This window comes from Amyelois transitella, chromosome 28, assembly GCF_032362555.1.
Source record: "Amyelois transitella isolate CPQ chromosome 28, ilAmyTran1.1, whole genome shotgun sequence".
Classification (NCBI taxonomy): domain Eukaryota; kingdom Metazoa; phylum Arthropoda; class Insecta; order Lepidoptera; family Pyralidae; genus Amyelois; species Amyelois transitella.
In genome coordinates, this window is record NC_083531.1 from 5,621,856 (window position 1) to 5,643,148 (window position 21,293).

At 40.2% G+C, this 21,293-nt stretch overlaps 2 protein-coding genes across 2 annotated transcripts; one reads left to right on the forward strand and one right to left on the reverse strand.

Annotated features, from left to right (window-relative positions):
* Window positions 1-356: 356 nt before the first annotated feature.
* Window positions 357-10,832, reverse strand: LOC106139913 (oocyte zinc finger protein XlCOF28-like). The gene is made up of 9 exons (XM_060952350.1): window positions 10,614-10,832; window positions 9,419-9,553; window positions 8,050-9,007; window positions 6,811-7,070; window positions 3,894-3,977; window positions 3,304-3,492; window positions 1,184-1,285; window positions 989-1,084; window positions 357-677 (listed from the first exon to the last, which is right to left on the reverse strand). The coding sequence occupies exons 1-9, from the start codon at window positions 10,719-10,721 to the stop codon at window positions 498-500; spliced, it is 2,112 nt and encodes a 703-aa protein (XP_060808333.1). The 5' UTR covers window positions 10,722-10,832; the 3' UTR covers window positions 357-497.
* A 329-nt stretch (window positions 10,833-11,161) lies between these two features.
* Window positions 11,162-19,956, forward strand: LOC106139912 (zinc finger protein 345). The gene is made up of 8 exons (XM_013341419.2): window positions 11,162-11,448; window positions 12,149-12,283; window positions 12,604-13,905; window positions 14,888-15,022; window positions 15,613-15,723; window positions 16,631-16,735; window positions 18,501-18,596; window positions 19,687-19,956. The coding sequence occupies exons 1-8, from the start codon at window positions 11,341-11,343 to the stop codon at window positions 19,828-19,830; spliced, it is 2,136 nt and encodes a 711-aa protein (XP_013196873.2). The 5' UTR covers window positions 11,162-11,340; the 3' UTR covers window positions 19,831-19,956.
* The last annotated feature ends 1,337 nt before the right edge of the window (window positions 19,957-21,293 follow it).

Genomic DNA, 21,293 nt, shown 5'->3' on the forward strand with positions numbered 1-21,293 from the left:
CTCTCTATGTATCCCGCTGGTGCGACCCCGCAATTTTACCCCCTCTCTATGTATCCCGCTGGTGCGTCCCCGCTATTTTACCCCCTCTCTATGTATCCCGCTGGTGCGTCCCCGCAATTTTACCCCCTCTCTATGTATCCCGCTGGTGCGTCCCCGCTATTTTACCCCCTCTCTATGTATCCCGCTGGTGCGACCCCGCAATTTTACCCCCTCTCTATGTATACCGCTGGTGCGACCCCGCAATTTTACCCCCTCTCTATGTATACCGCTGGTGCGTCCCCGCAATTTTACCCCCTCTCTATGTATCCCGCTGGTGCGTCCCCGCTATTTTACCCCCTCTCTATGTATCCCGCTGGTGCGTCCCCGCTATTTTACCCCCTCTCTATGTATCCCGCTGGTGCGTCCCCGCTATTTTACCCCCTCTCTATGTATCCCGCTGGTGCGTCCCCGCTATTTTACCCCCTCTCTATGTATCCCGCTGGTGCGTCCCCGCTATTTTACCCCCTGTCTATGTATCCCGCTGGTGCGTCCCCGCTATTCTTGGCCCGTCTCTTTCTGTTCCTGGCGGGCCACGGCATGTGGAGATGAACAGTCTTGATGTGCATCTTCACGCAGGTGGACGTCTGGAAAGTCTTGTCGCACATCGCGCACACGTGCTTGCGTTCGCCGGAGTGGATCTGACAATATGTTTGTAATATACTTAATTATATGATAAAATACACATCATTAAATACATTAAACGAATTTCCAATTTTAATTTTATTGCCATAGTCATCCACACCAATAACAAAGAGAAAAGATTTGTATTTTTTTTGTTTAACTACTCAATCGATTTCAAAAATTCTTTCACCATTAGAATGCTACATTATTCGATAGTGTAATAGGCGTATATTACTTTTATAATATTTGTTTACATAGATGATATAGTAAGTATTGAAATGATAGCGTTAGTATTGTCTGTGTATGTACGAGTAAGTATGACACTCACCAACAAATGTCGTTTAAGAGCGGGGTAAGTGCGGAACGTCTTGGGGCAGAACGTGCAGCCGTGCGGCCGCTCGCCGGTGTGGACGCGTTCGTGATTCTACGCACAATACAATTTTTGTTTATATTTATTGTATTGACTGGTATATTTTAATTATTTATTGCTGCTTGCTGATCCCTTTCCTGTGACGTCACTGACCTGCAAGGAGGTCTTCTGCTTGAAGCCCTTGTCACAGAAGGAGCACGAGAACCGGTTCTCGCCGGTGTGTTGCCGCTGGTGCAGCGCCAACCTTGTGCTGTTCTGTAAACATACAGAACATTACGGGTTTAAACTATTTCTTGTAAGTCAGTTTGATGCCCAAACCCGGTATAGAATTGCGCCTAAACCCTGTACAGATTGGCGCTTAAGCCTAGGATAGTTTGATGTTTATCCCAACATAGCCGGCCGCCCAAACCCAGGATACATCGGCGCTCAAACACAGAAAAGTATGGCGTCCAAACAGAAATCCAGGATATTTTGGTGATGCATAAAATCACGCCTCTTTCCCGGAGAAGTAAGTGCAGACTACATCTTTCCATTTGCCACGACTCCTGCATAGTTTTAGTAAAAATGTCACTTTGAAGAAAAATTTTCTAGTGGCGCGAAACTAAGTTTTGTAGCTGTGTTCGGACTTTGATAAAATATAATGTAAGTATAAAACATATTTTTATTTGCTTGATTATATCTTCAATTGCATGTTTATGTTGTAAAACATTGAAAATAATTTGTTGCTACTGTTGAATAAGGCGAAATATGGTATGTTGTAGGAAAACTACAATGCGCATTGCCTGCTAAATAAACGCATGATTGGTGAAGGATTTTTATTTTGCTTTTCAGCATGCCGCGATTACTAGAAAGCGAAATTACAAAGTATTTAGAAACTCTTGAAGTTTCAGAAGACGGCTTAGACGGGTCAGACTCCGAAGTAGAGGATGAAGGTCACTATTATCAAACAGCTCGAGATGTTCTTCGAGACCTTGAAAATAGTGATGAAGGTGAGAATGCCCAGTCTGATAAAGAGGATGCTGATCCTCCTCTTGTCATCGACAACAATGAAAATATGCCAGACCCTCCTATTTTGGAAGCCGAAGAAGCAGCACCCCAGAGTAGATCACAAGGGATTTCTAAACGACCTCTGGTTTGGCGAAAACGGAATCTTGTTACTGCTGAAGACAGCCTTATTTTTAGGGGAGCAACTCAGATACCGGAAGCATTTTCTCACAGAAGGAATTTTCTCACTGGGAACAGTAAGAGTAAACCGATTGAGAAACTGCAAATTGCCTGAAAAAAAACACTATAATGAAAAAGAAACGTAGCCAAAGGATTCTATGAGGAAAACGTGGCGACTGTGGATGATATTGACGTAAGTGCTGTTGTGTGGAAAGATAACAAGCCCGTTAACCTTCTTTCCACTTACGTAGGAGCAGAACCAGCAACCACAGTCACACGCTTTGATAAATCGAAGAAAGAGAGAGTTGCTATTCCATGCCCCAAAGTAATCAAGGAGTACAATGCCCACATGGGAGGCGTGGACTTATTAGACTCATTTATAGGTCGTTATCACATCACAATCAAGAGCCGCAAGTGGACGATCCGCTTATTTTATCATTTCCTGGACCTCGCAGTTATAAATTCATGGGTTATGTTCAAGAAGGTAAATAATATGAAAGGAAATGATCAACTTCTCAATTTGGGTACATTCAGGCTAGAACTTGCTGAAACCCTCTGCAAATTGGGTCTACCTGCAAATGGCGCTAAACATGGTCGACCAAGTAGGAGCACAATACAAAGAGAACTTGTAATGAAGAAGTTCCGTGGACCAGCTCAAGCAATTCCTTTGAAAGACGTCAGATTAGATCAGACATGTCATTGGGCAGTTTGGCTGGATAAGCAGCAGAGGTGCAAATTCCCGAAATGTTCAGGCTTTACATTTAAAATGTGCCAAAAATGTCGTGTGTCTTTATGTGATACGAAAAAAAAGCAATTGTTTTTATAAATATCATAATGAAGAATAAATAAATACATTTCAAAAACAATATCCACTCTTATTTTATCCATACTTGCAAAACATCAATGAATGCGCAATGTAGTTTATAAACAACACTCATATTATTGCAAAAAAAGTATAGTAAATTCATGTCTAGATTTTTTTACTCATTTTTCCTAAACAGTAATACACGTCTTTTACACAAATATATTTTTTTAAAACGTGAAAAAAAAATCATCCATTTAAGGGTTAAGCAGACAAATCAATGCAAAAGCTACTGATATTGACTAACCGGAAATCCTTTCCCGCAGACCTCGCATATAAGCGCCATTTTCTTCCACTCGGTCACACGTTCTTGTAGTTTCTCTATCGCGTCCGCGCCTTCGCCCGCGGCCCGCCACTTGAAAATCACGGGCTTCTTCACGCAGTTGGCCGTTTTTTCGTCTGATTCAGATATTTTGGTGTTTTCGAACCCGTTACTCTGCGGAGTGAAACCGATTTTAACAGTTTGAGTTCGAATCGCCGTGTGGTTCACGACGCTTTAGAATAGCACCAATATACCATATCTTTCCCATAGAATTCGTAAACTAAGAGGGAGTCTAATAGACTGAAGATTTTTCTTTTAGGCGACGGGTTAGCAACCGGTCACTTTTTGGATCATAAAGCCATACAGTTTACGCGGCCTTTCAGTGCTTTCAAGACTGTTAACTCTGTGTACGCAGTCAGGGATATAGACATGATTACATGTATGTATGAGTTTGTACTTTTAACGTTACACAATCCAAGAGCCATGGTCAAGGACGTACTCCGGGTTTTCCCGAGAGTGTTGAGCCACAACCGGGACTAAAGCCAGGAGGAAGAAGAAAAGAACAAGCGACCGACCTTCCCGCTGGGAGAGGAGCGCGCGCTCGCGTGCCCCTGCTGATGCAGCCGCAGGTAACTGACGCTGGTGAACCGCTTGTCACACTACAATATTTTAGAGAATAAATCTTTAATTTTTCTGTTTTCGTGGGAATTTGAGGATAACCCTTGTAATAAATAAAAATAATGGGTAATTTGTTCCGTGACTTTTAATTCAACTGCATAAATTTAACTGTTAAGTGTACTCATCTAAAGGATATTTAAAAACGTTAAAAGAAAAATATCGGTTCATATTTTAGAAAGTACGAAAAAAATAAAAGTATCAAAATCGACGATCCTAAATACGTCATATCACCCCGGCCGGCGGAAAAGCGACGCGTAAGATTCAGAGGTCAACGACACAATTCATTCAGTTGAGCGATCTCGACAACTCTGTACTTATCTTGATACAAGAAAAATAATTTATTTTTCAGACATTTATTTACATGTTTAGTTTTAATTTCTTTTTGTAGTATCGGTCTTTAATAAAGCGTGTGACGTAGTTTTTGAGGGTTTTTTAAATGTGAAACTGATGACGTTTAATTTAAATAAAAATAGGCTCAAACGGCTCAGAAGCATGGGTATAGTCTATGTTTAAAAGGATGCAGGTGTTTTAAATGCCACCCTGTATATATTTATTTATTGAACTGATTTTAAACTTTCACTTTTCATTGTGCGCGCATGACGTCCCTTTTTATCTTGGACTTACGGATACTTAAATAAATAAACATTCAAGCCAAGACCCAGGTCAATCAGATTTTTTTTCCATTAGGACCTGACCGGGCGATTCACAGGTGGGAAATCGATTACTGTGTTAATAACCCGTCAAATCAGTCAGTGTCATTGTGACTTTACTAATGTCGTACATCATCCGCCAATCACAGTGAAAATACGACGCGTTCAACCAATAGCAGCGAAATGACTATGGCGACTTGTTAAATGTCAAACACCACCAGCCAATCACAACGCGTGTCCTAAATAAATTTCACGGATTGGAGTATACGAGTATACACAACCTCCGACTCTACATCGTGTGTCGCGTGATTCCCCAGGCATCACAGCAGCCTGCAGGAAGATCTTCCCTTTGCGACGATTGAGGTCGACTATTTTTTCGGTATATGTACGCGCTATCTAAATAGCTAACCTCGCACTGTGGACGGATTTTGATCCTGTTCGAAATGTTTAAAAGAGTTTTCTGAAGGTTTATATGTACGATCGCGTTCATATCTGCAGTCATAGTTTTAAAATTCTTACGGGTTAAAATAGCATGCATTGTGGTTCCACTAGATACACACACACATGCATATTTAAAAAGAATAAATATTCCTTCAAATGAATACGGTCTTTAATACCAATGATTACTAAGTAAAATAGTTTATTATTCTATGACATATAACATAACAAAACAGAAAGAGAGGGTAATCAACGATGTCCGAACTGGGCCCGATAATTGTCGATCGAGATATCGTCGTCTCTCATTATTTGCATAAGATTTGCCTATAGAGGGAAGCCTGCGACTGCCAGACTTATGTCATTTCAATAAAGTTGAAAGTTTGTCTGCACACGACCCTAACATAGGTAGTGGTTCCTTTGAAAGTTATTGGGTAGCAATTTTATTACTTCGTTTGTGCAAGTGAGATCTAAGATATATTAGATAATCTCGCTTGCTCACACTCGCTTGTTCTAGTTACTAGCGGATTCCGAAGTTATTCAAGGAATTTCTGTCTATTAAAAAAAAAATATATTGTTACTGACAATTTTTAATGTTTCAAGGTGCCATTTGAACTAAGTAACTGACTGACTAACTAACTAACTGATATCTAAGAATTACGATACCCGTGTCTTCAAACACGGAAATCAGCAAGAAATATTAAACAAGAGGGAGCAAAATAAAACACTCAATAATTAAAATTAGTAAATTTTATTGAAACAGTTTACCTACCTATAGTTTTGTTTACATATTGATGATTATATAAAGGTATACATACAGCATATTACACTAATTTACCTATCTCCTGTTATTAAGGTTACAGCTTAATTATTCGTTTTCATAAAGAAAAGATATTGAAGCTGTCCTTAAAATACTATCTAAGTAGTAGTTTTAATATAAACTGGCAGAACCTTTCACGCACTATATGGACTCGATACACAGGGTAGTTGTCTTGCACAAATGATATTGCATATCATCAATCGGATAAATACACCGCACAGTTGGTAACATGGTTTCTTGCAGCACTTGCACATAATGAGCAGCTGTAGCGCGTCCTGCTATCTACACCTGTTCCCCAGGTCCAGCAGCACTCATCCAGCCCCACATATTTACAGATATGCGTCCAGACTCCATATTTGGCACAATATTTTTTTCTTCATACCGAGTTGCATTTCTTCGCCATAAATGAAGCCTACCGTGTTGCGATGACGTAAACGAACTTTTTGTCCGTAAATATCGCCGTGTTCCAGTCAAAATCCAAATACTGCCGAGCAAATTCTAAATGTTTTTGCTTATTTATTTCGGATAAATACGGCTTTCTTGCTGGCTGTCTGTGGAATAGTCCCTCACGGTGCAAACTCGACGAACAGTAACCACTGATGTGTCGAACTGTTCCGCAAATGTTCTGGTCGGTATGAAGCCATTATTTTCGTACTGTTTCACCATGGATCTCCGCTGTGTGGCGTGTCGCTGTGTTGATTAGCGGACGACGGTCGCTGAGCGGTCGACTTTTTACACTACCCTCTTCTTGATGGCGCGTTACCCAACGCTTAACCGCTTGTTGTTTATTGTGTTATTTGTGTGAATGTGTGAGTGACAGCGGTGACTGCAAGCTATAAAGTTTTGCGAACTATGACTGCAATTATGAACGCGACCGTACCTAACGCTAGATAAATTGCAACACCTCACCAGCGCGCAACTGAAGATATGATGTTCCCGGTACACGTGGTCGGTGAGCGCGCGCGCCGAGTCGCGGCGCTCGCCGCAGCGCGCGCACGCGAAGGGCGCGCCGCACGCGTGCCGCGCCAGCGCGCGCCGCGACTGGAAGCGCGCCGCGCACGCGCCGCACGCCCGCGCGGCCGGCACGTGGCCCTGCGCCAGGTGGTGCCGCAGCAGCGCCAGCGCCGGGAACCGGTCGCCGCACTGCGCGCAGCCGGGGTGGCCGCAGCCTGCGGGCGGCTCCGCGTCAGACAACTCATGCACACTAAACAATATTTACCAGCAGTCATGCTCTCGAATGATACTGGCTGATGAAAGGAAAAACTGTTTATTTCGTATTGAGAAAAACGTTACAAATGGAAATTATAGTCGGGCGCATCACGCCACCGCCAGAAAGAGAGGACCTCCCGCGCGCTACCGCGACGATTTGTAAAAATTATGGTAATACGTTTCAAGTTTTATTGTTATAATTTGTTTAATATGTACTGTACGTTAATATATAAGTAAAACGTGAATACAGATTAATTAATCTATGTTAAGTTTTTATTTTATCACTCACTTAAAGAACCCAACCGGCCACATCTTAAAATGGCGCCCAACGTGGGGCCGTGAGTGAAAAAACCTTTTCAAGGCTTGCTTGTTCGCGATAGAGAAGTGCCTAGCAATATAGTGAACAACCTTCGTACCTACCTACTACAAAACAAACTGTTAAAGTATTCTAGAGTTTTGTACCTCGCGCTTCGACGGAGAGAAGGAATCTAATGTGGAAACATTTTTCTTTAAATTCAAAATTCAAATTGACGTTTGGCCCAAGATTCCCTCCTCACAGAGTTTACCGTAAAATATTTGAAAGAGAACAGGGAGTCAATGAAGCAACAGAATTGTTTATAAACAAAAACCTGTAGGATCGATTCTGGTTATATTTGGCACAGAGACAGACCCAACTTTCTGAAGTAAGAAAAGACTAATCACGGTAACTCCCAAAGGAGCACAGTCTCTCGCAAAAGCTTATATAGAAAAATAACATGAACCGTAAGTTTATAAATTTACCACGAGAGGTCGCTAACTGATAAATTTGCGAAAATGTGAACGTAAGATAATACAATTCTTCTCTCGTTTTGAATCCTACGAAAGTTTATGAATTTCCTAGAAAGTTTACAATCTTGCGGTTCTTCTTATTTTCCGGTGACATATACATATTTAAAATACCTTGAACAAGTTTATGCCTCTCCAAAGCGACGTCATCTTTAAACCTCTTCTCACAGACGCACTGGCTCGGAAACTCTTCGGCCACGTTGTGACTCATACGCATGTGTTTCTTAATGCCCCGTTCTCCAACGAAGAACTCCCCGCAATACTGACACCACGGCAACTCAGTCGCGTGCACCAGTCTCACGTGAGATAAATGCGACGTACTCCGCCCGAACACTTTCGAACAATATTTGCAAGTGTACTTCCGCCCCTTGTGAAAACCACAGTGTCCCATTAAAACCTTCTGATTGTTCGTCTTGAAACCACAAGATTTACACGTGAACACCCAACCGTGGCACTCTATATGCGTCTTTAACAATTTCTTTTTAGGGAACACACAAGAACACAGATCACATATATAATACCCCGGTTTCCAAACGTGGTACTGCTTGACGTGTCGTTCTAAACACGATGCGTTCAGAAATCGTTTCCCGCACTGAGGGCAATTCTGTCCGTTCCCAACTCTGTCCTTACGTTTAGCCTCCACTTCTTTGATCTGATCCGCGAGCGACAGAAACGTGATGTCGAAGCCGGCCGATTTCGCGTACTCTATGATAATGTTATTGGAGTTCAGAGATTCAACTGTATTTATCCTCTTCGCTCGCGGTTTCCGGCCGCGCTTTTTCTCCATTTTAATATTTTTAACTTTCGTATTGTTACCATTCAATACTTCACTAAAATCAATGAGTTTTTCCTTAGGTTTGCCATCAACATTATCATCATTCTCCGATAGAGGAGACACCTCGTTATTACTCTCTGTCTCTTCAATTTTGCAGTCCATGTTTACATCTGGCGTGTCGTTCATCAGAATGATTTCTGGTTGTGGAACAGAGACCTCTATTATGACGGTTTCTGATCGCACGTACCTTGGCTTCAAGTCTGCGTATGTTGAAATGTTCTGTAGTTGAGGTGTTACCTGACATGTATAAACAAACATATATATATATATATATAAATATATCGGTAGACAGAGCCGACAGTGACGAAAAGGCTGCTAGGGTACTTTCAGCTAGGTGGCTTAATGATGGAATTGAGATTCAAATAGTTGCAGACGCCTACAAGAAAGACCTATGTTTTATTTTAAAATTGTTATTTTTTTAGTTCTATAAATCCTTAAACAATCGCAATTAGGCTTTGTAAGCAATATTATGTATGTACGAATGCAGATAACAGCAGTATTTTTGTCAAGCAAATTAAGGTTAAATGCGCAAAATACTTCTAAATAAAAGAGCATAATATAACCTCACATCCATACCCTGTTAGCAAGCAAACTCGGCCTTCAGCTTACTAAGATGAAAGATTGTAAAAAGGTATGGAAGAAACTCACCGCATTCCCCTCAATCCGAGCCTGCTGCAACACTTCCATGACTTTAAGACACCGCGCTCGGAACTCAGAGAACCGTTGAAGCGAGCGAAGGCAGAAAGAACAAAGCTGCTGGGGGAACCCGTCTGCCGGAGACAGCTGTAACCAAATTACATACATACATAAAATCACACCTTTTTTCCCAAAGGGGTAGGCAGAGCCAAATTTCCACTTACCATGATCTCTTATATATCTTATATGTACTTTTTGGAAACCATAAATAGAATACTATAATATATATGTTCCATGTGGTTCTCGGCACCAATAGAAAAAATAATAGGACCACTCCATCTCTTTCCCATGGATGTCGTAAAAGGCGACTAAGGGACAAGCTTATTTATTTATTTATTTATTGTGACAAAAACGGTTTACACCTATTACAATTATCACACTTTACAATTTGAAACACAGGTATATCATATTAAGTTAACCATATTAAATCATATAAAAAATTTGAATAATGAAATTAAATTTGAATACACATAAATTAAAAACAACAAAAATAATATTTTAAAAATTTTGTCAATAAAAGTTTTGTCCGTCAGATCTTATATTTAATACAATAATTAAGTTAATCACTTTCGTCAGTGTCAGTTTTATTGGTATTAAACCACTGGTCACTCAAATTTTCACAATATATTAGTAAATAAACTTGGGATTCTTCTTTTAGGCGATGGGCTAGCAACCTGTCATTATTTGAATCTCAATTCTATATTGAAAGCCAAACAGCTGAATGTGGCCTTTCAGTCTCAAGACTGTTGGCTCTGTCAACCCTGCAGGGGATATGACGCATGACGCGATTATATGTATGTATGTTAATATCTCCTTTAAAATAAGATTGTACATCAGTATAAATCTTTTAGATGATTATTATTTCATTGTGGCGATCACTAATCATCGCATCATCGCTCCCGCTACCTATATATCATAACTTTACCAATGGAATCTCAAGAATACCCTTATCCGACTATCCGATAAAGTTGCATAAAGAGGGTTAAATTTGGTTGGATAAAGCGAAGAAGAATGCAGATACATGACAAGTAGAAAGATAAAGCCTCCTGTGCTTAACCCGAAAGAGGCGTTATAAATAAAGCTGCTGTTATAATATAGTAACTGGAATTATTAATAATAAAATAATAACTATTACTGGAAAACTTACCAGACATCCTGTGAGACTTTCATATGATCTTGCTGTTTCGAATTTGTTTATGTTAAAGAAATTGCCTTGAACTGTGAGACAAGCCCGACATACCTCATTTTCTTGCATTTTATATTCGTAGAATTAACAACACAGTTATTAAATTATGCTTTATTCAAAATACATATTTCAAACGAATAAAACCCAAAATAGAATCGTGTGACAATCACAAACTATAGATAGAGATACTGTGGCAATAACAATGATATCAGTGGCAATGGCAATGACATATGACATTGGTATTTATGAAGGAAACATTATTAAACGAAATTGAACTAAGATTTTTCAACTCTATGTACAACTTGGTACTTAGTAAGACGGTGTAAAAATAGAAATACATTAATCGTCATTAAAATCACTCCTCACCTCGGAGGGGCAGACAGAGGCATGGCTTTTGTAAATATAATTTAATGATGGTTTTCTTAGTTTGTGTCCCTGAAACTTAAAAAACAAAACAAAAGAAAACATTTTCTATCTATGTTAAAGTCAAAACGGGAAAATATCAACAAACAACAATCGGTGTTCGGTCAATAAACTAAACAACTTAACATAAAATTATGTTTAAAAAGTTTGAAAAACTCAATTTTCTTTAGGTAAATGTGTGATGAAAATGGATTTATTCCACCCAATGCATTTTCAGTTCGTATAAAAGGGTAAAAACTGTAGAATCCAACACTCAAGACTAGACATGTTGAAATATCCCACTTGTCGTTGTTGCCTGGCGGTGGACGGCAAACTCCTGTCCCTGCATTATGGAGATGCCGCTCAGCTGTACAAGGATGCTACCGGCGACCCGGTGAGTTCACCCTCCGTGGTGTAGTGGCAGTGCTTTGTGTTAAAACTTCCAGGTTTGATTACCAGTGTGGTCAAAATTTTTTTCGTTCGGACCTGCGTTAGAGCTGTTTAATATTATGTTATTTATTATATTGTGAGTCTTGGATTAACTGGTGCTTATTCAGTGGTAATACTTTATGAAAAAACCTTACATATTCTGAGGTCAGGTGATGATGACAAAATTTTTTTTTTACAGTATTATTCCTAGGTTTTATATATTTATTTATCGTCATCAAAAAGCCCAGGGATGGAATGATTCCATTCATAGTGTGTCGGCAATGGTGAGCTGACTCTACTTGGAAAAACAAGAACCTAAAGTTTTCATCATTCAGGAAAAATATGTAGTGGTTTCTTTTCTTTTTTCTATTAGTGTCAAGAACCACATAACAAAAAACATACATAAAAAACCAAAAGTTGGTTCTTATATTACTATGACAAACAGATTAATGCACAAGGTTTATTAAAATGCCCTGTGGTTTAGTTAAAATATTTTGTAAATATTTTTATTATTTAATTTCCAGAAAAAAATTGATAAAAAGCTTTTGTTTCACTGGAATATCTATTCAAAATTTATTAAAATTGGTTCAGAAGGGGGAGTTTATTTTTAACAAACAAATAAAAAACAAATCTTTTTTATAATAATAGTATGTATTAATTTGCAGGTGGAACCATCAGACTCGTTGCCGCAACACGTCTGCGTGTTCTGTCTTCAGACATTGCGCAAGTACTCGCAGTTCAGGGCTCGATGTCACGCAGTGCTGAACGTGATGTACCGGGCATTGAGCCAGGGGACAGAGGTTAGTACCTTTTTCTTAAAAAAGAATGAGCAAGCCATAAATAAAAGGATAGGACCGCTCCATCTTGTTCCCATGGATATCATAAAAGGTGACTAAGAGATAAGCTGATTAACTTGGCATTGTTCTTTTAGGCGACGGGCTAGCAGCCTGTCACTATTTGAATCTTAATTCTATCAATAAGCGAAATAGACTTGAGGCTTGAATTGAGGCTCAAGAGCAGGGAGTTGTTACACAAGAGTGTTTTATATGTATTGATTTGGTCAAGTTTTTGTAATCCACTGCTGTTAAGCTTGACTTGGTACTTAACCTTTTTTTTTTAGATAACGATAGACTACACACGCTCATTAACTTCGAAGCACAAACAATTGAGACCACAATTCTCACAATCAGATACAGTAACGTTAGATGTAGTCGCTGATGAGAAACCTCACGATTCACTCAACCCACTAGACTTACCAGAATCTCTGGAGTTCAAATTAGAAAATGATGATAAACATATAGATATTGATAATAAATTACTCGAACCTAAAGAAGAATTATCTGAAGACGTTGTCTTTGCAGAAAAAGATAATGACTCTGAAAGAAATGAGCTATTGGACGCCGACGATGATTTTGATTCGTTCGCTGATAGCTTAGTTGCAGTGGATCTCAAACCGAAAAGAACTAATAAGAAATGCGAAGTTCGTAAAAAGATAAATAAAGAACCGACGAAAAACGTAAGGAAAGGTAGAAGAAAGAAATCCGATAGTAAAGGAATGATGGCGCTCGCCGAATCTTTGGGTTTCAATTTGACAGTGCTGAGTTTAGACGAGCAAGTGAAAGAGATAGAAGACAAGAAGAGGGAGACGAGCAACCTGTTCGTGTGCGACCGCTGCGGGAAGCACTTCCTCAACGCCCAGTGCCTGGAGCGGCACAAGGCGTGCCACGTGTTGGCGCCGGGCAGCTTCATGTGCGATCTCTGCTCGTGGGTTTTCAAAAAGAAAAATCTCCTGATGGAGCACATTTTGGATCACAGATACATCTTCAGCTGCAAATACTGCGACTTCAAAACGAAAAAGAACTCCACATTGAAACTGCACAACGAATATCATAAGGGGAAGCGCTACGTGTGCAAATACTGCAGCAAAGTGTTCGAGAAGATCAGCAGCCACTTCACTCACGTGAGGCTGAAGCACGAGGCCGTGCTGCCGTGGTGCGAGCTCTGCGGCGAGGCCTTCATCGGCGACAAAGGCGTTGTCAGCCACAAAAAGCTGATGCACAGCAACATTGAGGAACAATATCCGTTCGCGTGCGAGTGCAGCAAGCGATTCAGAAGTGAAGCTGCGTTGAACAGACACAGAGTCCTTAAAGGTTGTGATCTGCCCAACTGTGTTCACTGCGGCGAAGCGTTACCGACACCGCAGCTGCTGAGGCATCACTTGATACAGCGGCACATAGACGGCGCCGTGCCGGCCACGTTCGACTGCGGCGGCTGCGTGTTCCGCTTCTACTCGGCGGGCGCGCGGGCGCGGCACTCGTGCGCGGCCGCGGCGGCGTGCGCGCGCTGCGGGGAGGGCTTCCCGCGCGCCGACCTGCTGGCCGCCCACGTGGCGGCGCACCACGACATGCACAGATGCGAGGAGGTCGGTTTCATTGCTATTTACTGATAAAGGTATACAGGGTGACTTTCGATTCAACTGCATAAATTTAACTGTTAAATTTACTCATCTAACCCCGTCATATCGCCCCGGCCGGCGGAAAAGCGATGCGTAAGATTCAGAGGTCAACGACACAATCAATCAATCATTCGGCTGAGCGATCTCGACAACTCTGTATTTTACTTGATCTTGATACTAGAAAAATAATTTATTTCTCAGACATTTATTTACATGTTTAGTATTAATTTCTTTTTGTAGTATTGGTCTTTAATAAAACGTGTGACGTAGTTTTTGAGGGTTTTTTTAAATGTGAAAATGATGACGTTTAATTTAAATAAAAATAGGCTCAAACAGCTCAGAAGCGTGGGTATAGTCTATGTTTAAAAGGATGCAGTTGTTTTAAATGCCACCCTGTATAAAAAGGTATATAAAGTAACTTCTCATCATATTGCTTGTTCACATATTCGCTCAGCTTTTCTATGGAGAGAGGAAGAGTTTTTTCTTAACCACATGTATTGGAGCACCATAGGGAAGTATTCTAGGTCCCCTGATTTTGTGTGGTGAGTCCTGTGCGTCTATCTATGGGCATCTCATGTCGATTAGGCACCTTAACGTGATAGAAAAAGAGTAGGACCACTTCATTTCTTTCTCATAGATGTCGTAAAAAGCGACTAAGTGATACGCTTATAAACTTGAGATTTTTCTTTTAGGCGATGGGCTAGCAACCATTGGAATCTCAATTTTATAATTAAGCCAAACAGCTGAACGTGGCCTTTCATCTTTTTCACGACTGTTGGCTCTTTCTACACCGCAAGGGATATAAACGTGACTATACGTATGTATGTATCATTACATTGGTGATCAACCACCGACACTCTTAGACTATATTTAACAGCGTGTGTTTGCGTGTACCCCGCGAGGGATACAGACGTGACTATAAGTATGTATGTATGTATGTATGTGTCAGTGCGCGCGCCAGTTCACCAGCAAGCAGTTCAAGATCCACGTCCAGAAGAAGCACGCGCGCGCCGACGCGCTCGCCAGCAAGCTCGCCGACAAGCGCGCGCGCACCAAGCGGGTCTCCGGCCTGCTCGACGCGCGGGTAATGTATTTATATACTTAGTTTCTATCTATGGTAACCAATAGATTTTGTTTACATGATATAAGCCTCATTTGTAATGTATTATTTGTGGTTGTCCTACTAATATTCAGATCAGCCAAGTGTACTGTTTTACCGACTATCCGGTAACGGTTAACGCCATCTAGCGGCAATTATACATCTTACCTTTGGAAATCGTATATATGTGTTCAAACTTCAATGTTCTTAAACAATTTGCATCATCTTATGCTTGTTCTTAACTTGAAACAAGAACGTTCTGAAGCTATATGCACGATGTTATTGTAAATTTGTTAGTTTGTTAGCTATTGTGCCGTGTGGTTCCTGGCACCAATACAAAAAAAAAATAGGACCACTCCATCTCTTTCCCATGGATGTCGTAAAGCGACTAAGGGATAGGCTTACAAACTCGGGATTCTTTTTCAGGCGATGTGCTAGCGACCTGTCACTATTTGAATCTCAATTTTATCACTAAGCCAAACAGCTGAACGTGGCCATTCAGTCTTATCAAGACTGTCGTCTCCGTCTACCCCGCAAGGGATATAGACGTGACCATATGTATGTATACGGCGCAGGTGCGGCAGTGGCGCGTGGTGGACGGCGACGCCATCAAGCAGGTGGCGCCGCGGGCGGCCGCCGCGCGCGCCTGCTCGCACATCTGCGAGGTCTGCGGGAAGGGCTTCGCGGTCAGTTCACTAGCAATCAATCAATCAATCAATTAAATAAATAAATAAAATACGTTTATTGTGTACAGGTCTACCACTTTTATAAGTCACATCGGCATTGCTCGGCGGCGCAGAAGAGTGCAACCGACCGCCGAATTTGGCCGAATGAAAACATTAGTGAAATAACGAACTTATTGTTACTGACATAGGATTTTAAATCCCAAAACAACAGGAGTCGTGTATCTCGCTCATTACCGATTACCGCGACGGCGCGGCGCTCCTGCGAACTCCAGACGTGGCGCGTACGCAATTAGCCAATAGCGAACGGTTTTGATCCCGCGTTCAAATGGCGCACTATGATTGGCGCAGATATTTTCGCGCCATGACAAAAATTGATTTCTGCGCAGGTACATCGGTGTGACTTATTAAGAGTGGTAGTGCTGTATTTATCTACAATTTGCAATAGATGCTCTTGTTTCTGAAGTCTCGTTTTAAGCAAAATAATATCAATCATAAAATGTATTTATTTGAGGACTTAATTTGATTTGGCAGAGACTATGGATTTCCACTTTTTACGCTCTTAACGTGCCGTGTGGTTCCCGGCACCAATAGAATAGGACTACTCCATTTCCATTTCCCACGGATGTCGTAAATGGCGACTAAGGGATTGGCTTATAAACTTGGGATTCTTCTTTTAGGCGATGGGCTAGCAGCCTGTCACTATTTGAATCTCAATTCTATCTTAAAGCCAAATAGCTGAACGTGGCCTTTCAGTCTTTTCAGGACTGTTGGCTCTGTCTACCCCGCATATATTTGACATTGTTTACCTAACTAACGAAACCATGGCAACCGTTGCTATGGCGTGTACAAAGAAGGTTTAACATTGAAGTGGTAACGGTTTATTGTAATGTTCAATGCGCCCGCGCAGAATTCGTCGAAGCTGTCGATACACAAGTGGCGCGTGCACCGGCCCGAGGCGCGCTTCCCGTGCGCGCTCTGCCACAAGAGCTTCCGCTCCAAAGTGGCCTTGAACGTGAGTCTGTTTCTCTCTCTCTAATTCTCTATAGCTTAATTGCTCTATAGCAATAAGTTTGATCTATAGATCTATAGAAAGTGAGCTGTGACCTTTTTAGTTTTGCTGCAACTCACACCCTAATTAATTTGTATTTCATATCAAATTGTACTCATAAATTGTGTGTAGCAAATTAAATAAATGAATTATCTATCTATCTATTTATTTATTTTTTATACGCTAATTTGTTTAGTTGGCAACAATTTCCATGATTGGGTATACCTACTGGATATTTGGGTAGAAAGAGTAGCTTTGATGGGTATCTGCTATTTGATAACGTGAGTAATACATAGATAACTGTGATTTTAAACATTTGCTTTATAAATACAGGTACGTTACGTGTGGGTTTAATGCCTGTATTATTTATAAATAATACATACGATACCCCTGTGTCGCTCCCGATTCTTCAGAATAAGACCACTACATCTCATTTCCACAGATGTTGTAGAAGTCGACTAAGCGAATAGACACATTCATCTAGCGCATGCCGGTCTAGTAGCGAAAAAACACTCTTCTCGTACAGATCAGAGCCGGATAAACCCTGTCATGGGCCTGTAGGCACTACCATTTTCGGGCCCCTTTTCTTTACCTATTCTGACTGATAATCATATGATGTATTTTTTTTTGCCTTCTACTAGGGTTGCCAACATTTTAGTGTCAAAATATAGTATTTTTTAAGAAAAGCTTTTAAAAATATAGTACCTTGCACATAAATATAGTATTTTAGTAGGGAACAATAAAACATTACCTAAGTTACATTTTACTAATTTATTTTTTATCTTTTACTGGCCAAAATCTATATTTTATTGCACTTTTTAACAATTTTTTCTCTCCAATAAAACTGGCAGAAGGTTTATCGCAGTAAATTTTTAAATAACTATAAATCAAAAGCTCATTTTTAGTAGGTATAAAAGATATATGTGCTCTGTTTCTTTCTTCACACCATTTAGAATTCATAATCCTTTCTATGAATGCCGAAATAGCGGGAACACTTTTGTTTTAAATACTTTTGGCTTTGTGTATGTGAAAATCGTAAGTCTTCAAATACGGAGAACACATAAACTTTTAAAATTTACCTTGCAATCGCAGAACTCATATCACATATTGTAATTAAAGATACGTAGGTTATAGGTATTTTGAAAGTTTCGGAACTATTACGCTACAAATTATTATCACCCTACGGAAGCTTACAGAACGCACCCAACAAATCGGGGATTCCCCCAACGTACATGAAGTCCAGTTAGTTGTGATTCGAAGGATTATATTAGTTCTTATATTAGATACTAGATGGTTCTGTATGTATAAAGTGTTACAGGTGTTGAAAAAGAAAGAAAAGTTTTGTTAATTATCATTTTCGTTCAATTAAAAAAAATATATTTTCGGAATGCAGTGCAGTGGGCGGGGCCCCTGTCGATGCTGGGCCCCTAGGCAGTTGCCTACTCTGCCTTAAGGTTAATCCGGCTCTGGTACAGATTCTTATAAATGAAGGGAAAGACTAATGAAGTTGGGATTACTTTTGTAGGCAATTTAAACTTGAGTTATTTCAAATACATAAATCTTTCATTCATTCATTCATTCGACGGACTAGCAAGCTGTCACCATTTGAATCTCAATTCCATCATAAAGCAGTTTTTCGAAACTGTTGGCTCTGTTATTCCCGTAAGGGATGTATATATACATATACCTATACGTGATTGTATGTATGTATGTGTTGTGTCGCACGCAGGTGCACGAGCGCGTGCACACGGGCGAGCGGCCCTACCAGTGCTCGCAGTGCCCCAAGGCGTTCAAACACCGCGGCGCCTACACCCGCCACTACCTGGTGAGTGGCCGACTAGCATCTGATCAATGGGCGCGTAGAACGGATAGCAGTCATTGATACACAACACATTAACACTGTAAGAAAGGTCCAGATCGTAATACTCTACTATATGCAAACTCCACATTAGTTTTATCATAAAAGGAACATTTCATTAAGGACGTCCTGGTAAAGGGTCAGGTCAAAAGTACCCGAAACCGCCGAGCTTGTATGAAGAGAGTTATGAATGTGGATGAAGCGAGAGAGTATGCAGAGATCGTGGCAAGTGGAAAGAGATAGACTCTGCCTACCGCTCCGGGAAAGAGGCGTGATTTTATGTATGTATGTATGTAACATTTCATTTGTGTCACATGCTCAAGTCATACTGTATAATTTTATTGAATAAAGCCATATTTACTGAGAAATGGTTAGGTTAGTTATTCTACACTTAACAATATGGGTATAGAAACGCTGAAAATGTGGGTAACATAAACTTCTTCCCGGTGGTTCCCGGTTGAAGCCTCATCACTCTTGAGAGGAGCCCGGGGTGCGCCTTTGCCCGCGGTTTCTAGATTTGTAAGCCAAGTTTTCACGCGAAGCGACTCCCGTCTGACCGCCTCAAATATTACAGAAAATCCTATAACACATTGATACACATTCAGTTGCTTGAATGTGCGAGTTTCCTACAATGCGTTTCTCAAAGTAATGAAGTCGAGTCTTAACGGTTGGACCATCGACGCTCATGTTATAAACTTCTTGTGTTTTTGTAAAATTTATTGTTCTCACATTTTTATTTTGTTTATGTCCAGATGATCTAAAGTTAGTTATAATATATGTATAGATCCAACGTGCCGTGTGGTTCCCGGCACCAATGAAAAAAGGATAGGACCACTCCATCTCTTTCCCATGGATGTCGTAAAAGGCGACTAAGGGATAGGCTTACAAACTTGTGATTCTTTTCTTTAGGCGATGGGCTAGCAACCTGTCACTATTTGAATCTCAATTCTATCATTAAGCCAAATAGCTGAACGTTGCCATTCAGTATTTTCAAGACTATTGGCTCTGTCTACCCCGCAAGGGATATAGAGGTGACGATATGTATGTTTGTATGTAGATCCACTCGGGGCAGCGCAACCACGTGTGCTCGATGTGCGAGAAGTCGTTCCAGACGTCCACCGCCGTCAAGATGCACATCCAGACGGCGCACATGAAGCTGCCGTGGCCCGCCAAGCGGAGGCACAGCCAGCCCGCGCACTGACTTCACGTTGTATTCTAATTTATGCCATATAACTAATATTTATGCGAAACGATGATTATGCCAAAAATTATTGCGCATATTTTTTTATTTATAACATGAAAAAATTAGGCCAAATGATGTTAATGCGAGAAAAAACATAATAAAAATGTTTTATTTTTTTTTAATCAGCTCAATGCTATTATAAAATTGTGAAGGAAAAAATCCTGATGTGTGCAATAATAATGCTAATAAATAAACTGAGGATTCCCTTTGTAGCCGGTGGGCCAGCAACTCGTCCATCAAAATCTCAATTCAACATTAAGCTATTTTCAGGACTATTGATTAGTCTACTCTGTAGCGATTAAAACGTGATAATTGTATGTAACATAAATTTAATGGCATTATTATTTTAAGAAAGCATAGTTTTATTCGTTATAATCAGCGTCTCGCATAATTTTTTGTATACATATTAAAATTATGCGAATCGATGATTATGTCAAAAAAATCTTATGCACTTTTATATAATGTATCTGTAGACGTGTTGTTGTGTACGTTGGAAATAAATAAAGTGTTAATCGCAGGTTGATTGTTTTATTGTCTTCTTCATTACTACATATTATAAAGTCCCCTTATCTCCTCTGTCTGTATGTATGCGCTAAACTCGGAAAGTTGCGGACGAACCTTGTTCCTGTTTGAAATGTTGGTTAAAGTTGAAGGTTAAAGAAGGTTTAAATCTATAAATTCTACCCGTGCGCAGCCGGGGCGGGTCGATAGTTATATTTACAAGAGGACACTGATTGACAGACATACTAACGCACAGCCCATACTTAGTCTAGGGGTACAATTACAAGGTATTTTCTTTTATTCCCGCGGGAACGACAAGAATTTTTACTTAACGCAGTTTGATAATAAAATGAATGCGTTACCATTGAATTAAACAATTCCCAACAAACATTTAGGCGACGATTAGAGCTTATTTTGTTACTTAGTGGGCTACAAAGGCATTACAGTAGCAACACTTATGACTATTGGCGATAAAGTGGCGTACCAAGTAACGTATATCACTTCTACTTATAATACAGAGTTACAAGCGCGACAATTAGGCGAGCTTAAAGGTTATGGATGTATTATGGCAAATCTTAACACTGTTGTACATGCACAGCATTTTGTGTTATAGCTTTAAGTGAATCTTAGAACTCTAAGATCTAAATAAGAATAAGAATTAGCTACTACCTCCAAAAGTGCTATGCAGGTGATAATAAACTCTTTACAAGAACCTAAAGTTGCACAATAGCGTTAATAAGCGCTACCAGCCTTACAATAGTGTTTATTTAATCTTATATAGAACCAAATGCTTGAAGTTATACAAAACTCTCTTGCATTACCTTAAGTCAAATAGGAGTATAATTTTTCGCTATAACAGATCCTATAGCGTCTATTGTTACTTTTTTGTGACTAAAGGTAAAGTAATAGCGCTTAAGGTC